The following is a 19,646-nucleotide window of genomic DNA, read 5'->3' as shown; positions in this document are numbered from 1 at the left end:
TGGTCCTTCCTAGAGCAGAACCTGCGTCGTCCTGTTAGATGACTTCCCAGGGCTTGGCATTGACTCTGGATCAAGGCCCAGGTGCGGCTTATGTGGTCCAGCCATGGTGTCCTGTTTACCCTCAGCTGAGTCTCTCCCGCGTTGAGCTCATATCTCAGAAACACGAAATCACTTGTGTCTCTCCGACTTGCCGTGCTCTCTCAGGCTTACTGTTTGGGGGCCAGCCAGTGGCTCTGGGACATGGCTGCACTTTGGAATCATGGGGGGAATCTTTAAAACCTCTTCTTGGCCCCCACCCCGTACACGGTGATTCGATGGGTGTGGGGTGTGACCTGGGCCCCCGGGTTTTTAAAGTGTGCCAGATGATTCTCGTGTGCAGCCAAGCTGGGGAGCCACTGATAGGGACTGTGTTGCCTCTTGTGGGAAACCTCTGTCCTTGTCTCAGGCCCATTGTTGCAGGTTCCCAGCTTGCCAGGCAGACGCAGCTGCTGCTCGTTAGCCATCGCCTGCTAGGGCAGGTCTCCTCTCTAGATTGTCGTGGAGGTTTTTAGACATTTTCTGTCCTTTGATCTTCCATATATATTTTAGATTCAGTTTGTCAGAGTCATCAGAGTAGTCTGTTAGAATGCTGAAGGGTCTGTGTTGACCTGTACATCAGTTTGGGGAAAAATTGACAGTTTTATGGGAGTCTTCATATCAATCAATATTGTCCATTTATTTGTCATCTTGAATGTCTTTCAATAACACTTTAAATTTCTCTTTAAAGGTTTTAAAGTATTTTATTAAACTTATTCCCAGATACCTTATTTTTGTTGTAGAAGTATTTGAGTCTTTTTACAGAAATACAACTTACATGCAGTAATGAGCACAGATGTTACATATATAGCTGGATGAATTTTTATTATTTTTAAGATTTTATTTATTTTAGAGAGAGAGATTTTCGGGTGTGGGGGGAGGAGGTGAGGGAGAGAGAATCTCAAGCAGATTCCATGCTGAGCACAGAGCCTGACGAGAGGCTCGATCTTGCAATGCTGAGATCATGACCTGAGCCGAAATCAGGAGTCAGACCCTTAACCAATTGAGCTGCCCAGGTGCCCCCGGATGAATTTATATTTTTATACTCCTTCATCCTTGCAACCAGTGCCCAGACCTGGATGGATAACTTGCACCTCTCCGGGTTCCTCGAGTCTTGTCACCGGTGAGAACTCCGCACAGAGGTGGTTGGACCTATGACTTCTGTCATCAGACATGAGTTTTGCCTGTTCTTGACTCATAGGGAGGAAATAGAGTATACACTCTTGTGTGTCTTTTTTTTTTTTTTTTTTTTGCTTTAAACAACACTAATTTATTCAAGTTCTGGAGGTCAGAAGTTTTGTTTTCCTACTTAACATTATGCCTGAGATTCACGCATGTTGTCGAATGTTGCATTTGTGCCTTTTTATTGCTGGGTGCTAGTCCACTGAGTTAAAATACCACAGTTTATCCACTCGTGGTGGGCGTTGGAGTCGCTCTCAGCTTTCGGCCATTATGAATAGCTGTAATCTTTCTAGCACAGATATTTGGTGGACACGAGCTGACATGAGTGGTTTTGCTGGGTCTCAGATCCCATGTATGTTAGCTCTAATGGGTTTATAGCCGTCCAGATTTTCCGTGTGCTTGCTCGGATGTACACACATCAGCTGCATGATGGTTCTGGTGTTCCAGATCCTTAACCACCACTTGGTGTTGTCAGTCTTTTACATTGCAGCTCTTCTGGTCCATGTGTGGTAGTATTTCATTCTGGTTTTAATTTGCCTTTCCCTGATAACTAATGATGTTGCCTAGTAAAAGTGGAAGAATCTATTTTAACAGACACTTGACACGATTGTATGTCCGAATGATAAGCATATGAAAGGTGTGCAGTTAGCGGTTTTAATTTTTTGCAGCTTTGTTCAGAGATAATTGACGCATGACACTGTAAGTTGCAGTGTGCTGATTGGATTCACTCCAAAATGCTTACCACCCATAGCTTTAGCTGACCTCTCCATCACACCGCATAATTGGTTTCTTTTTTGTGGTGAGAACATTTTTTAAGTTTTTATTTAAATTCCAGTTAACATACAGTGTAATGAGTTTCAGGTGTACAGTAGTGACTCAGCACTTCCATACAATACGGTGCTCATCACCTGTGCCCTGCCTCCAGTGCTGTCAGTCTGTTCTGTATTATTAAGAGTCTGTTTTTTGGTTTACCCCTTTGTTTCTCCACCCCCCCCATTTGCTCATTTGTTTCTTAAATTCCACATATGAGTGAAATCATATGGTATTTGTCTTCCTGTGACTTATTTTGCTTAGCATAATACCCTCTAATTCCATCCACATCGTTGCACATGACAAGATTTCATTCTTTTTGATGGCTGAGTAATATCCCATTGTACATCCACCACATCTTGATGCATTTATCAGTTGATGGACACTTGGACTCTTTCCAAAATTTGGCTATTATTGATATGCTGCTATAAACATTGGGGTGCATGTATCCTTTTAATCAGTATTTTTGTATTCTTTGGGTAAATCCTTAGGAGTGCAGTTGCTGGGTTGTAGGGTAGCTCTATTTTTAACTTTTTGAGGAACCACCATACTGTTTTCCAGAGTGGCTGCACCAGTTTGCATTCCTATGTGTTGAGAACATTTAAGATCTACTTTTGTAGCAACTTTAAGTATGTAATATACAACAGTATATTAACCACAATGCCCTGCACTAGATGCCCAGAATGTATTCCTCTTCTCATTGAAAGCTTGTACTCTTCGACCAACACTTCCCCACCTCTCAGCCCCTGATAACCATCAGTGTCTGTTTTTATGAATTGGGTCTTTTAGATTCCAAACATAAGTGATACACAGTATTTCTTTCTTGGACTTCGCTTAGCATAATGCTGTCCCAGTTCATCCATATTGTTGCAAATGGTGAGATTTCCTTCTTTCTTAAGGAATAATGTCAGATTGTGTATATACCACATCTTCTTTACTCTGTTCCTCTGTGGACGGATACTTAAGTGGTTTTTGTATCTTGGCTATAATGTTACGATAAGCTTGGGAGTCAGTACCTCCTTGAGATCCTGTTTTCATTTCCTTAGGATATATACTGAGAAGTGGCGTTGCTGGATCATAAAGTAGTTCTAAATTTTTGAGGTGTCCCCATACTATTTTCCACAGTGGCTGCACCAGTTTACATTCCCACCGACAGTGGACAGGGGTTTCCGTTTCTCCACATTCTCGCCGACCTGTACCTCTTTTTTGATGACTGCCAAAACAGGTGTGAGGCAATAGCTCATTGTGGTTTGATTTGCTTTCCCTGATGATGAGTGATGTGGAGTGTCTGCACATACCTGTTGCCATTTGCAGGTCTTCCTTTGAAGACTCAGTTCTTCTCATTTTAGATTGTTGGTTTGTTACTGAGTTGCATGTATTGTTACTGAGTTGATGTTAACCCCTTACCAAATAGGATTGGCAGAGATTTTCTCCCATTCCTTGGGAGGTTGCCTTTTCGTTTTGTTGATTGTTCTTTGGCTGTGCAGAAGCTCCATTTGTAGTCCTGCTTGTTGATTTTTGCTTAGGTTGCTTGTGCTTTTGGTGTCCTATGAAAAAACTGATGCCAAGACCAATGCTACGGTGCTTTCCCCCTGTATTTTCTTCTAGGAGTTTCATTGTTGAAGTTCCTTTGTTTTAATCTATTTTGAGTTAATTTTTGTGAATGGTGTCAGATAAAGCTCCAGTTCCATTTTTCTGCATGTGGTTATCCACTTTCCCCAACACCACTTATTTGAGACTGTCCTTTCCCATTGAGTATTCTTGGCTCTCCTGTCAAATATTAGTTGACAGTATATGTGGGATTTTATTTCTGAGCTCTCTGTTCTGTTTCATTAGTATGTGTGTCTGTTTTTATGCCAGTGCCATGTTGTTTTGAGTACTATAGCTTTGTAGTATAGTTGGAAATCAGGACATGGGCTACCTCTAATTTTGTACTTCTCCCCCCCAACCCTGGCCCACCCCAGGTTGTTTTGACTACTTGGTCATTTGTGGCTACATAAAAATTTTAGGATTGCTTTTTCTTTTTCTGTGAAAAATGCATTGGAGTTTTGATAGGGATTGCATTGAATCTGTAGATGGCTTAGGGTAGTATGGACATTTTTCACAATATTCTTCCAATCTACAAACAGGAGATATCTCCATTTATTTGTATTACGAATTTGTTTCATCAAAGTCTTAGTGGTTTTCAGAGTTTAGATCTTTCACTTTCTTGGTTAAATTTATCCCCAGGTATTTTATTATTTTTGATGGTACTGTGAATGGGATTTTCTTTATTTTTCAGATCTCATTGTTAGTGCATAGAAAAGCAGCTGACTTCGTTATATTAATATTCTATCTTGCAACTTTACTGAATTTGTTGATTAGACTTAACCTTTTTTTTTTTTTTTTTTGGTTGAGTTTTAAGGATTTTCTTAAGGATTTAAGATGAGATCATTTGCAAATAAAGCCAATATACTTCTTCCTTCCTGATTCAGATGCTTTTATTCATCTTGCCTGTTAGTTCTGGCTAGGACTTCTGATACTATGTTGAGTAAAAGTGTGAGAATGGGCACTTTTGTCTTGTGCCTGATTGCAGAGGAAAAACTTTCAGCTTTTCACTGTTGAGTATGGTAGCTGTGGGTTTGTCATATATGGCCTTTATTATGTTGAGACAGTCCCTCAAAACCCAGTTTGAGGATTTTTATCATGAAAAGATTTTGAGTTTGGCAAATGCTTTTTCTGCATCTGCTGAGGTGGTATGGACGTTGTCCTTCACTCTGTTAGTATGGCCTGTCACACGTATTGACTTGGGTGTGTTGAACTGTCTGTATCCTAGGGAGTGATCCCACTTGATCGTGGTGTATAATCCTTTTAATGTGCTGTTGAATTTGGTTTGCTAATGTTTTGTTGATGACTTCTGCATCTATATACAGTGGGGATATTGATCTGAAGTTTTTTTGGTCGTGTCTTTGACTTTGGTATCTGGGTAATAGTACTGGCCTTGGAAAATGAGCTTAGAAGTGTTCTCTTCAGGGTTTTTTTTTTTTTTTTTTTTTTTTTTTTTTGGTTTTATGGAATTTGAGAAGAATTGGCATTAATTCTTTAAATGTTTGGAATTCACCAGTAAAACTATTTTAGTTACTTGTTTTAACCTAGTTTTTGAGCTATTTTTAAAGAAAAGATTTTATTTATTCATTTTAGAGAATGAGCATGATCAGTGGGGAGGAGAGTGTGAGAGAGAGAGAGAGAGAGAAAGAGAGAGAGAACCTCAAACTGACTCCAGACTGAGCACAGAGCCTGACACAGGGCTCGATCTCATGAACATGAGATCATAACCTGAGCTGACATCAAGAGTTAGACGCTTAACTGACTAAGCCACTCAGGCGCCCCATGAGCTAATTTTTATGGTTTTTTTTTTCTTTTAGATGCTCATAAATATTGAATAAGGGAGTGGACATTATAGAATATTTGAAGTATGTCCTAGTTTTAAGTATGGAAGTAACTACTAATACTCCATTCTAATCAGGTAATAGGACTTACATGATCTTTTCTGTGGTTTTTGTTAAAGCACCGTGTAGTTGAGTAAAGTAAGCGATTACAGTTCATGTTTTTTCCCTTACAAGTATTTGTGGGGTATCCATTTCATCCCATATACTGTTCTGTTCTGAGGAGTCAGCGGAGACCCAGTCCCTACCCTCGAGGAGCTCCGTCTGTGCGGCTCTGTCCAGCAGAACCCGCTGATGGGACAGTGTCCTGTCCTGAGCTGTCCGTTAGGGTAGCCACGAGCCATACGCGGGTTTGATCTTTTGTGATGTGGATGGTACATCTGAAGATCTGAAGTATTATTTGATTTTAATTACTTTAAAGGCCCATTATCTAGTGGCTACTGTTAGCACAAGTCTAGTGAGAGAAACCAGCAATTTTACAAATGAATGAAAAATTGCATCTTTGCTAAATGCTAGGTAGGAAAGGTGATGGTGCTATGACCATATCACTGGGAAGGACACAGTTTAAGGGGCCAGGAAAGGCTTTGCTTTGGAAGTGATGATGGAGGTAAGGTTTAGAGAAAGGGCAGGACTGAAGTAGGTAAAGGAGGGGGTGATGGGGAAAACAGTTTTTCACGCATGGGTGAAAACCCTGTGGCAGAAAGAGCAAAGCAGGTTCCGGGAACTTACATTTTTGAACAGTGTGAGTGTGTGAGTGAGGGGCACATGCACAGTCCGTCCTTGAGAGACTTTGCCCATAGGTATTAACACTGATTTGTTGGGGGAGAAAGGTTTTGTGGGACGCTGGGGTGTACTTTTTCTTTTGATAGCTTCGTAAATTAATGTTCCGACTGGAGACTGTCAGACGTGTAGTTTCTGTAATTTGGCTAGCTGTTGAAGGAAGAAGTAAGGACATTCCTTGTCTTACAGGGATGCTCAGTGCTTGAGGACTGCTGTGAAGAGCACACAAAACATTCAAGTTGTATTTTGAATTTCTTGTTTCTGAGGAGAATAAGCACATGTCATGATTTGCCTTGGGACACCACCGCTCTTCCTTTATCATCTCGTGAAAAGGCATTCTACGTCCAATCTCAAACTGGCAGTACTCTGCTTTACCTTCCCTGATTTTTATCCTAAAATAACACATGCTAACTGAGCTATTTCTGTGGCTGTTTTTGGAGAAAGAATGTTTATTTGTGTTTGTCTTAAAGCAGAAGCGGAATAACAGATGTAAACAAGATGTAAAAGCTCTGAGACCCAGCCGAGAAGAGCTCTCCGTCACCCGTTGATCAGTGATGCTGGAGGTCTTGGCCAGGGCTGCAGGCAGGGGTTGGCAGTGCCAGGACTTTGCTTCCAGACCCCTTTCAGCAATCTGCTTCTGGACAAACACAGGGATACCCTGCAGTTCGAATCCAGATCCTCCTATCTCTTGGACCTTTGGGACTACTTTTCTCTGTGTGCACAGGGAGAAGGCCTGGGCCAGGAGGACATGGGGTCAATGGATGATGCCACAGCTGCTTTGAGGAGGACAGAGAAGGGTGACATCTTGGGTGGAGGCCAGGTCACCACACTCCCTCCAGTTGTTCCCAAGGTCCTGGCCAAGAAGTTACCTATTTCCTGCCTGGCCCACTGTGGTGACCAGGAACACCCTCCCCCCCCCCCCTTCAAAGCAATCCATTCTGGATTCTTCCTCTACAGAGAAGTGATTTATTGTGGTTTTTTAAAAATTGTCCTTGGACAGTTATTCCTTCATGAAGTCCTTCATTCACAAAATCGTTCATAGGTTCCTCTCATGTTGAGGAAGTGTTTTTAGATGCAGGCTTGCAGCGTGGGCCATCACATCATGCAGCGTTAGGGCCCTGTGCATCCCTGGCCATCTGAGTGATGGCCCTGGAGGCTGGCCCTGGGTACCTATGTGCTGGGCAGTGGCCTCAGGGTATGAGGCCTTTCCCATCCGTAGTAACCGAGGAAATGATTAGGTGCATTTGTTAACCCAGGAGATATGTAGCCCATATGCCGTGTGCTAGGTACTGTGACAGATGGTTCATGTGCAGACGAAAGACGCACAGTTCCTGCCCGAGGTGCTTCCGGTGTGGGAGAGAGGTCTGTGCAGGGCACTGTTGTCCATGCCAGGGTCCATGTGTGTTGACCAGGGGAGCTGCCCATTTTCGTCAGCGGAGCGTGGAAGTGGCCGACAACTGGGAAGCGTTTGCTTGTCTTGAAGGTGTCCAGAGAAGAGAAAGCTGCACTTGGAGACACGCAGGTCCGGGCCCTGTCTCCAGCAGCCGTGAGCGTCTTTATCTTAGGCCGAGTGTCCCCTGCTTCAGTATCACCCACTAACCATCTTTAGAGAACACAACTCCGTAATAGCCTGATGCCAACAGAACTGTTACATGGTTTTATTTTTTATTTTTATTTTTTATTTTTTTTAAAGATTTTATTTATTTATTTGACAGAGGGAGACAGTCAGCAAGAGAGGGAACACAAGCAGGGGGAGTGGGAGAGGAAGAAGCAGGCTCCCAGTGGAGCAGGGAGCCCTATGCGGGGCTCGATCCTAGGACCCTGGGATCATGCCCTGAGCTGAAGGCAGATGCTTAATGACTGAACCACCCAGGCACCCCTGTTACATGGTTTTAAAGTCCACTTTAGTTGGTCTCCTGTGTGGCCAGGGACTCCAGTGATGTCCCTTTCCAGGAAAGGGAACCGTGGTCAGCAGGCTCCAAGGTGGGATCTTACTAGAAATTGGCTCTTGTGGCCCGTTGTCCCCCTTCGGTGTTGTGAGGAGGCCTTGCTGTGACCTGGATTTCACACTTGGCCCTGGAGGGACGGACGGAAGCTGTCCTGTGCCGAGCGTGTCTTGCGTGCTGTAGGGTGGAGCCACACCTTGGGTCCCTTGGTTGTCTGCGGCGCCAGACTCTTGGATGTGCTCTTTGATGAGCGCCATGTGGTCCTGTCTCTGTTCTAGAGGTCATGTCCCGTTCTTTATCAAATGGCCTGCTCATTTTTGATAGTCTCTTCCTTGTTCTTTCGAGTCCTTCTGATTATTCACAAACATTAATAGCTCATTAACACCTCTCTTGGAAAATCAAACATACGTTTACCAAATGACCCAGCCAATTTACTCCTGGATTTTTAACCCAGAGAAATGACAGCACGTGTCCACCCAGTGACTTGTACAGAAGTGTTCAGAGCAGCTTATTTCTAATCATCAAAAGCTGAAAGTAATCGGAGTGTTCATAAATAGTGAACGGACAAACAAGCTGTGAGAGCCATTCCCTGAAAGTCTGTTCAATTAAAAGGTGTCCACCGTGGATACACATGGTATGTGAGAATTAGTTCAAGGTGAGTGCTGAGTGGCAGAAGCCTGGCAGAAAGGAGTGTGTAATGTGTATGATTCCGTCTGAATTAACTTCTGGAAAATGTGAACTCCTCTCTGGTAACGGCAGTGCTTACCTGGGGCTGGGAGGAGGCTTGGGGAGGATGGTAGTGGGGGAGGGGCACAAGGATGCACAGGGACGCTTGTGGTTGATGGCTGTGTTCGCTATCTCACTCACACGGATTGTTTTAGGAGTGTCAACTCCCCCAGTTGTGTACTTTAAACGTGTGCAGGTTATTCTGTGCCGTTTCATCTCAGTAAGGATGTTGAAAAGGAGAGGGGCAGAGCTGTAGACCACCCAGGGAGGGTGTTCACAGGGAGCACCTGGCCTGTGGGAGGAGCCAGGCCATCCCTTAACAGGAACACAAGTGTGGTCCTAGACGCAGGTGGGTGGAAGGAAGCAGTGATGGGAGATAGGGCTGGTCCTCCCCTCTCCTCTCGTTGCCTCTCTGCTCCCCTGGGGGTCTGCTTCTCAGCAGGGAGGGGGCAGGGGAGTGGGTGGTAGTGACTTGTGAGGAGAGGGAAGACTTACTCTGGACACGGTAGGGTGCTCAGTGGTGGTGAGAATGGGCCCAGGTGTGTGATTGCATTTCTGAAGACAGCCTGCTTGGCACTTGCGTGGATTCCCCCCCCCCCCATTCGACCTGGGACTTCAGGTGCCACTGTGGAGAAGGTAGACAGGGGTTTGGCCTGGTGTGGGGTGTTGTCAGGTGAGTTCAAGGGAAGAACAGGCAGAGAATGATGGGTGCTTTCCGGGAGGGGTGGCAGGTGCAGATGCGGGTCCCCGACTATGGCCCGTCCAGCAGACTCCGGCTTGCTGCCTGTGTTGGTGCTGCTGGAACGCATCCACCCCCGTGAGTTCATGGTGTCGGCCGCTGCTGGTGTCCACGGCAGAGACGCATAGCTCACGAAGCTGACAACACTGTCTGCTCCTGTAGAGAGGTTGTTTCGTGACCTTTGGTTTGACTGTGGAATCTAAGTCTGGGGAAGGAAGAGGGGGACATAGGGGGCTGACGAACAGAGGAAAAGTGCAGGGAGTAGATGGGAGTTTTCAGAGGTTTGCGCTGGTGGTGTGGGAATGAGCGAGCGTCACTCTGGTAAATGGAAAGCACAGAGTGTGTGTTCTCCCGAGGAGCTCCTGTCTGTGGGCCTAGGAAAGCAAGCTGGGAACCACCCCTGTGCTCAGTGGGTAGTTGTTAAGCACCCACGTACATGAAGATTCCTGAGGTCCTGGAAGGCACAGGCCTGGAGTGCAGCCTCCAACAGAGGGGGACCAGTGTCAAAGCAGGACCGGTGTCAAAGTAAGGACTGCTTGGTCTGGACGGTAGATGACGGCCCCAGTTACTACATGAATTTTCTTCCCTAAGTCTACCCTAGAGTTTCTGACTGAATGAACTCCCTGCTTTCTCTTTGGAAATTGAGGATGAGTATTGGCTAATATCTGAGCCAAATGCTTCCATTCCTTTGGTTTTGTTGACGATATTTTATGCTAACCAGAAACCAGATGGGCTTTTTTTTTTTCTCCCTTTGGCATCCATGGATTTTAAGAAGAAATGAAAATGCATTCTTCAAAATATATTCTACCTGGAATAGCATACTGACAAACCCCTACTGGGAGAACATTGTCTCTTTTTGCTTTTGAAAATGTATTTTGTTCTAGTTACATCTTATTCCAACTCATGTAACTAGTCATGAGACATGTCAGCCTTAAGCATTAGATTCTTTTGAAAGTGTACCAAAACAGGCACCCGCGAAGATGGACGCTAAGCCATTGGGAGGCCCTGACGATGGGCTTAGGGCCACGTGGCGTACGGGACAGTGCACGGTGGGCCACACAGCACCCTGGCTGGTGAGGCTTCGTAGAAGCTCACGTGGGGAAGGAAATGTGTTGTCCCAGTTTGCTGGGTAGTCCCAGATCCGACAGTCCTGCGTCCTGCCTCCACTTCTGATGAGCTGTGCGGTGTTACTAAATTATGTTCTCTGACTCTTCAGTCATCTAGAGAATTGAGAAAGAGTGCTCCTCGCGGGGAGTGGGGGACTGTTCAATGGCGTGTGCCAGGGCCCAGGGCCGTGCCCAGCACATGTAAACACTGTCACCGACCCCCCTCCCTACAGCTGTTTGTTGTGACCATTTCTTTCTGCTCTATGGGTCCCACTTTGAGCTGTCAACCTCTCAAGTTGTCACTGCGGTTGTGATACAGCTGAATTCAGGAGCCTGTTATTTTAGTATACAAAATTATATTTCTGAATTGCCCACAGAGATGCTCTTAATAGAAAAATTGAGCACTATAAACCGTAACTATGCAATTCTCTCAGGCTCAGTTTGATTCATTGTGGTCTGGCAGACTCCTCCCATTCTTAAATACCCGAGAAATCCACTCCACTCTGGTCCTCCCACTAGGCTGCCTTCATCTGTTTGTAACTTTTTTGGTCCTGTCTTCCCATTAATTGTCATTCCAATCTGTTCTCCGTTCTATTTGTGATGGTCTGTGTTGGCAGAAAAATTGCCCGAGTGATGGAGCAGAATTTTCTCTCCTGCAGCCCAGCCCAGCTGGAGAGCTGCTCGTCCACGGGCTCGGCGGGGGATTTGCTCCTGGCACACTGGGTTTGCTCGTCTCCTCCCTTACACCTTGTGCGGCTCCTCCTGTCTAGCCCCATCCTTGCCTGGGCTGCGGGCTTCTCTTCCAACCTTTCAAAGGCTCCCTTCTGTCTTCCTTTACCCGTTACCTTTTTCATTCTCAGTTGGGCTACAGGGCAGAGCAGTCTATAAAGAAGTTGGAGAGAGACTTTTGTAGTCTTTTTTCTGAGCTTGAAGATAATAGGTTTTTGAGGTTTCTTTGAAGTTTTGAGGTCTGTGTCCAAAAAGGCAAATTTCAGATGTAATTTTTAGCTTTTTTTTTGCTAAGTGCATATCCTAGATCATTCAGTTTGAAGACACTGCAGATTTGTATTTTCATGGATTCCCTTGAAGTGGTTCCTGTTTTGGAGCCAAGAAAATAGAGGTTCAAAGGGTTGTGTGCGTCACTCAGATTCCCTCAATGTGGTGGGAAGGATGGCTGTGCGAAGGCCCCATACCTGTGTCTTCATAGCATGTCATTCAAAGGAAGATAACTCCCACCCGCAACTTCTCCCCGCTAGAATTTGTAGATGAAGTCTCATACACAGACTATGTGAGACCCTTCTGGTGTCTTCTGTCTGGATCAGTACTGTTGATGGGTTGCTTCCATTTCTGGCTGTGGCTGGGTTAGGGTTACCCCTGGTCCCGTCAGAACCAGCTGGGCAGAGAAGGAACAAGGAGAAGAGGAGAGCTTGGCTTTACGACACCCTGCCCTTGCAGTCCGGGGCTCTGGACCACTTGCAGAAAGGGAGACATTAGCATTGTGTTAATGTGAACAAGGACTGGTATTTCCGAGGCAAGAAAGAACCAGTGTCCGTTGGGAGCTAGTGGTGTTCGTGTAATTTGCTGATGATGGGAGATTTCCCGAGGGAAGAGCAGAGCATGCTGTGTCCCGGGCTGTGTGTGAATTAGTGAGTCAGAGTGAGACTGACAGCATTTAAAATGCTTCTGTGCACCTGGCCTTCACCCAGCATAGGATGACTTAGGGGCTGAGTGACCGTGGTCTTGAGCACCGTGCTCGCTCGCAGGCTCCATCTGACCTCGGGTCTAGGACAGGTTGCTGACAAGTGTGGGTTTAGATTTTGCAGTGTCTGTGTTCATAATGCTAGCCGCCTTGCGGACAGGCCCCAGAGCGCAGTGGAGAGCTTTTCTAAATGGTGTGCATGGTGCTGGGAGAGGGGACAGCGGGGAGGGGAAGCTCCTTCAGCTGTAACAGCTGTTACCCCAAAGGAAACACTATCCCGATGTTTAGTAATCACTAGATAGAATGGTTTATTCTTGCCCATTTATTTAAATCTAAGTTTCTCTTAATGTACAAGTATCCCCATTCTTTCCTTTTCCTTGTAATTTATCTGTTGAAACATCTGGGACATCTGACCCAAAGAGCTTTCCGTAGCGTGGGCTTTGTTGCTTGCACACTTGTGGGTGGGGTTTCCTGTTCTTCTGTCTCCTCCTCCCCACCCCCTTTCCTGAAAATGGGCCGCTAGATCTGGAAGCTTGATCCGGTTCCTCTCTGATCCTTCTGGCACGTCCAGTGGTGGTCTTGTGTTCTTACACCAGGAGCCAGGGAATGTCCAGCTGTTTCTCTTCTTGTGATGTTAGAAATTGCTCATGCTCATTGCCTAGGTCAGTGGTTCTCAACCAGGGGCAATTTTGCCCCCACCCTTTCAAGGAACATTTGGCAATTGTGGTTATTACAGCCTGGGGGGAGGTTGCTCCTGGCATCTTGTGACTCGAGGCCAGAGCTGCTGCTAAACGTCCTGTCGGCACAGCACAGCCCCACACAAGGGACTGCCCGGCCCACGTCTCCGTGGTGTCCGTCTTGAAAAGTCCTGGGCTGGGGGTTGTAAGATAACATTCCAGTTTTACCCCTTGTTTTTTATTTTGTTAGAATACTTTTATAAAGATGTATGTTGCCTTATTACTTGGTCATCGAGCTGTGCAGTTCAAATAAGAAATGGAGTTTAAATGCTTGATTCTTTTATTTACCAGTTTTCTGGACAATGATTCTTATCCTCCACGGGGAGCCATTTACTTTTTGAAAAAAATTACTATGAACACATGGGTTAAAAAGGGATTTAAATTGGATCTGTTAACTATGGATTTAACCTACTTGAAGAATGTCAATCAGTTGCAATTACTGTCACTCGTCAAGTTTGAATGGTCTCTTAAGTCAGTGGGAGCCTCTCAAGTGGGGTGCAGAAGCCTTGGACAACACCCCCATAGTCTTGGTCAGTTTCCTTGCTCTCTGGTGTAATGGGATGTTCCACGCTCCTCTGCCCGTTTCCTGCCACTGACTTGGCATCCTTGGTTTCTTTGAGAAGTCCTGGTTTCTTTTCACTAAAAGAGCAAGTGGTAACTCAGGACCATGGTCTGGACATCAGGGACGCTCATTATATTGTGTTGGTCATTGTTTCTTGGTCTTTTTTGGGGGATCAATCTAGTTACATATATAAAATTGTCTGCTTTCTTTTTGTTCAAAACCAATGCCTGAATTCAAGTTTGGGAATACAGATTTTAAAATACCCTATATTATGTATGTGCTAACATCTTAAAATTTTACTCTTTTAGATGGAATCAGTGTGAGTGGCTTTCCGCTGTGCAGTCCCTTCCGACAGGTCGTTAGGCCTCGAGTGGAGAGCAAGCCTGTGAACCCGCCTGAAAGCAGCAAGCCGGGGGACCCGAGCCACGTGAAGGTGAGTCTCTCTGCTTGGCGGCTTGGTGTTCGTGGCTTCTGCCACGCCTTTGGAGCCGAAGTGTTGGGTGTTTTTCGGAAAGGAAAGGAAAGGAAGCATGTGTTTGATTCCACAATCACGTTTTGTGGAGAGCTGGTTTCTCAGTGTTTTCTGTTCTGTGGAATGTTTTGGAAAGCAGTTACGGTGAAGCTTGTGTGGCTGTGTGGTTGCTAACTCTCTCTTCCATGAAATACTGGGAATTGGGGGCTGAGTCAAGGAGTGCAACAATTAAAGTGGAGAATTTCCTGCCTTTTCCCTGTTCACTAAAAAATGTATTTATTGCCTAATCGTTCTCAGTTCAGGTAGTCATCCCATAAACTGAAGCCTTTGGCAGCTCCTTCCACAGATTGGTTTCTAAGCGCCGAGGAAGACAAATGAGTTTACATGACAGCCGTGCAGAGTACCTTAGGGCTTCTGGTGGAGTAGAGGCCGCTGTTTCCAAGGAGCCCTAGGAGAGGTCGGAACTGGAGCTTGAAGCTTTGGGGACGACTTCAAGCTCTGCCTGCACCCGCCCAGGGACAGGGTATAGTGAGAGGACCAGAGGTCTTCACAGTGACGGCAGGGGTGCAAGCAGCGGGGTCACCGGGATGGCTTGTCAAGTGAGCACGTGTTGAGGCCCGCCTTGTGAGGCACTGCGTACAGTCTTGATGCCAGCATGTAAGAGGGGCCTTGACTGGCGAGACCCATCAGGAGAGCTTGGCCACGCTGGTTGAATCTGGTACAGTGAACCTGGAGCATGGATGCTCTCTAAAGTGAGGTCAGGGCAGGAGGGAAACACGCTGCTTATCCTGACTGAGATCCTGCCTGTGGACGGCGGTTACAGGGAGGCAGGTTTTAGGGGAGAGTCTTGTCCACTGAGGGCCCTGCAGGGGAGAGGTGGTTGGTGTAGCTGGGAGCTGTCCCGCAGCAGGAGTATTCACACTACGGCGTGATTGCTGGGTGTCAGGGCTCCCCTGTGAGCCAGCGGGACTGGGAGCTGGGAATACGCTTCCCACCAGAGGAAGGAAGGCACGGAGGCGTGAAACGTGACTCGAGTGTGGACCCACAAGCACTGGTTTGTGGCACAGAGTGGTGCAGAAGCTGGAGCACTGACGTCCTCGTGAGCCCTGGGGTGTGACATCCCCTGTAGCCTTCTGATGGCCAACCCTGGGCGGTTAGTGGTTCTCCTGCCCAGACCCCTCATACTCCAGCTTCCCTCTGTGGTTCAGCTCCGCCGCCATGGGGCCTTCCCGACGGGGCACTCTTGCAGTTGGAGGCAGAACTTGGAAATCCAGGAGGTCATTATTCACAGTCAGTTGGGTAATGGTTGCTGTGACATCAGTTGTGTTTTCTTGAATCGAGTGTTGCAAGAGTGAATGCGTGTATTTCTTGGATGATAAATGTATATAGATGTAGGTGAGTGTAAATGTCCTGAAATGTACCCACTGAGACATAGTTACCATCTGCTGAGGATGCCCTGTGTGTCAGGCGCTTGTATAGAACTTGTCCTTCTACATTCTCACGACATCTTTTTGACTAAGTGATCTCCAAAGAGAGGACCTTGGCTCTCAGGTCATGTGACATGATCCGTCCCCCACTCCAGTTCCTATCTATCGTACTGTGACACCTTCTTTCCCTGAACCCTCTCCTGAATTTTACTTGTGAACAGTCTCAATGCCTCTTTTTAAAAATTGTAATTCCAGTGTAGTGAATATACCGTGTTCTGTTAGTTTCAGGTGCACAATACAGTGATTCAGCAATTCTGTACTTACTCTGTGCTCATCATGACAAGTGCCCTCTTAATCCCCATCACCTGTTTCCCCCGCCCTGCCCCTCCACCTGCCCTCTGGCAACTGCCAGTGTGTTCTCTATGGCTAAGAGTCTGTTTCTTGGTTTGCCTCTTTATTTATTTTTTTTTCCTTTGCTCATTTGTTTCTTAAATTCCACATATGAGTACAATCATAAGGTATTTCTTTTTCTGACTTATTTCACTTAGCATTATACCCTCTGGCTCTATCCATGTTGTTGCAAATGGCAATATTTCATTCTTTTTTATGGCTGAGTAATATTCCACTGTAGATACAGACCACATCTTCTTTATCCAGTCATCTGTCGGCGGACACTTGGGCTGCTTCCAAAGCCCGGCTGTTGTAGCTGACGCTGCAGGAAACATCAGGTGCGTGTATTCCTTTGAAGTAGTGTTTTTGTAGTTTTGGGGTAAATACCCAGTGCAAGTTGCTGGGTCATGGGGTAGCTCTACTTCTAACTTTTTGAGGAACCTCCATACTGTTTTCCAGAGTGGCTGCACCAGTCTGCATTCCCACCAGCACTGCGCGAGGGTTCCCACTCCTCCGCATCCTCGCCAACCTCTTGTTTCTCGTGCTGCTTGTTTTAGCCGTTCTGACAGGTGTGAGGGGATCTCTCATGGCAGTTTCGACTCGCATTTCCCTGATGAGTGATTTTGAGCATCTTTTCATGTGCCTGTTGGCCATTTGGTTGTCTTCTTTGAAAAAGTGTCTGTTCATGTCTTCTACCCATTTTTTAATTGGATTAGGTATTTTGGGGGGTATTGAGTTATATAAGCTCTTTATATATTTTAGGCACCCCAAATTCCTGCATCCATGCCCTTAGGATTTGGCCCCCACTGAACTTTGGTGTTCAGTTTCCCTGTCTCAGCACTTTCCATGTACCTGTCACCCACATGAAAACTTCTGCCGCTTTCCTCAGCCTGGGGACCCTCCTCAACTAGCTTCTTATCAAGAAAACTGGAAGGACCAGAACTAGCATTTGTGAAGTATGTTCTGCAGGCCAGGAACTGTGCTGGGTTCTAAACATTCACACGTGTGCACCGTCTGGGCAAACAGCCTACTAGGGAAGTAGGGAACTGAGGTTCACAGAGGTTATGTCACTCGCCGGAGGTCATAGGGTCAGTAGGTGGTGGATTAAGGGTTTGAGTCCGTGTTCCTTCTACTAACCTTACTCTGGGGTTGGACCCTGAGTAGGACAGGCTCCTGTGTGTGGAGTCCGAGGAGGGCACTGAGGTGATACGCGGGCAGGCGGGAAGGGGTGTGTGTGGGCACCCTTGGGCACGCGGGAGCAGCCCGCTTGCTGGAGGCCTGGTGGTGCTGGTAGTCTAGGAAATGAGGCAGTTTTCCTGGTTGTGGAGGTAAGTCCTCTGTGGCTCGGTTGTTCTTCTAGGGGGCGGTGAGGGAGTTGTGCTGTGGGGGCATCTGTCCCTGGGGCCTCCTGGCTCTGCTGAGGAAGCGTTCTGCTCCCAGTTCTGCTCCCAGAAGCAGGACTAATGTGACCTATTTGGAAATGTGCTAAACCTGTAAAATTATCGCCAAAGAATGGTGTAGTCATGGAAACCAGTAATTCAGTGAAAGCAGCTTAGGAGCCCCTCCAGAAGTGGGAAGTGATACCGTGCGTTTCTTGAGATTCCGCAGAAAGCTTCCTTCTCCTGCTCCGCCAGTGCTGACCGTGTCTGTCCACGCTGGTGACTCCGCCACGCACCAACGTGAAGAACTTCTAGGGTTGAGACAAGAGGCGTGTGAAATGGCTGCATATTAGAAGTAATATTCCTATCAGCCAGGCTCTACGTATGGCCTCTCTTGATCCTCAGTTTCCCCGTCTGTAAAATGGAGTAACCTTCCTTCGTAGGGTTTTTGGGAGGTTTAACTAATGTAAGAGCTTGGCAGGGGGGACAGAGCTGGACCAAATCAAGAAGTAATAACACACAGACTTTATTCTTGTATATTAAAAGAAAAGGAAGATTTGATTGAGTCCTGCTGGTTAAATGGGAGCCGCCAGGATGGGCAGAATACGGCGTCACTGGCTAGAGTAAGTTGTCAGCATTACTCCTGCTTAGCTGGACTTCCCGGGTGGGTGAGGCTAGTACTGACCCCGAGTCCGAGCCTGTTTGCACACAGTGTGGCAGCAGGACGGGAGCCGCCAGGATGGGCGGGATACGGGGTCACTGGCTAGAGTAGGTTGTCAGCATTACTCCTGCTTAGCTGGGCTTCCCGGGTGGGCGAGGCTAGTACTGACCATGAGTCCGAGCCTGTTTGCACACAGTGTGGCAGCAGGACAGGAGTGGCCAGGGCTGCCGTGAAGCTCCTGAGGCACCAGAACCTGGGCCGTCCAGCCTGCAGAGCCGCTGGGGGAGTGAGTGGGAGGCTTCTCACCGAGTTGGCCTGTGCTGAGTGTATCAGTCAGGGTCCCCATAGCCCTGCCTGTTGGGAGCGTCCAGCTTCGGCCTCCAGGGCTAGACTACAGAGAAAATGCAGGAGCTGCCTGAGCCCTGGAGCGAGCGGTCGGCCACGTTCGCGCAGACGCCGCAGCCATTCCTTGCAGCACGTGCTCTGGCTGCTAAACTCGTGCCCGTCCCTCCACCGACAGCACTGCTCCGTGCACACCCCATGCCTGCCGAAGGCCTGCTGGGACCATGACCGAACTATGGTTTGTGAGAAGGTGGGCAAGCGGGCCTGCTTTTGGGCTCTGTGCATATCTGGCTCCTGGGAGTGTGCCCGCCCTGGTCAACACCATCTTGTCTTAAAAAACCCAGAGAAGAGGGACGCCTGGGTGGCTCGGTCACCTAAGCATCTGCCTTCGGCTCGGGTCATGATTTCAGGGCCCTGGGATGGAGCCCCTCATCGGGCTCCCTGCTCACTGGGGAGTCTGCTTCTCCCTCTCCCTGCTGCTCCCCCTGCTTGTGGCCACTCTCTCTCTCTCTCCCCCTCTCTCTGACACCGATAAAAGCCCAGAGAAGAGGTGTAACAGCCGCAGTCACCCTAGCGCAACTTTACCCGGGGCACCTCCGCTGGGAGCCGGTGTCGTGCTGGCTGCTCTCTGTGCAAGCTTGAGTTTGAGCTGAAAGTTCGTGCTCGTGCACCTTCATTTCCTCTCTTCTCTCCGCTGCCCTGACACCCACACAACCCATCCGAGTTCCAGTCACCCACTTACAACACCTGCAATTTGGGGGAAAAAAATGCATTCTTGGTTGTTAGTGAAGCACATTGAAGTACTAGTTGGGCAGCTGGAGGGGGAGGAACAGCAGTGGGGGCTGCCTGAATTGGAGAGTGGAAGGGTGTGCTGAAGGCACGTCCAGGGCCTTCCTGGTTAGGGCGCGGCAGAGCCCCCAAGCCTGGACCCCGCCCGCCTCTCCCACACTGGCTGGTGTTCGGTTGAGTGGACTTCCCAGACTTGGTCCCATGTCATGGCTTTACCTGCTCCGTCTGCTGCACGTGCTGCAGGCTGCCTCCTCGTCCCAGAAGCCTCAGCAGAGCCTCTGCCCCGTTGCCCCGGCCATGCACCTGCCCTCCTGCGGCCTTCATGCTCTGTCGGACCCCACCAGCGTGTCAACCCTGCCGGAGCAGGGGCTTTCCTCGTGCTGCTCTCCTGTCTGCAAG

General features: G+C 47.5%; 1 protein-coding gene across 10 annotated transcripts in view; it reads left to right on the top strand.

Annotated features, from left to right (window-relative positions):
- Positions 1-19,646, top strand: part of TRAPPC9 (trafficking protein particle complex subunit 9) — a 593,937-nt gene that overhangs the window by 192,051 nt on the left and 382,240 nt on the right. For all 10 annotated transcript variants that reach the window (XM_057307937.1, XM_048212431.2, XM_057307936.1 and 7 more), the window contains one exon: positions 14,096-14,220. In XM_057307937.1, the coding sequence (XP_057163920.1) occupies positions 14,096-14,220 (125 nt within the window). The remainder of the gene's footprint in view (positions 1-14,095; positions 14,221-19,646) is intronic.

Source organism: Ursus arctos, unplaced genomic scaffold, assembly GCF_023065955.2.
Source record: "Ursus arctos isolate Adak ecotype North America unplaced genomic scaffold, UrsArc2.0 scaffold_6, whole genome shotgun sequence".
Classification (NCBI taxonomy): Eukaryota; Metazoa; Chordata; class Mammalia; order Carnivora; family Ursidae; genus Ursus; species Ursus arctos.
This window is presented reverse-complemented; position numbering and strand designations above follow the sequence as displayed.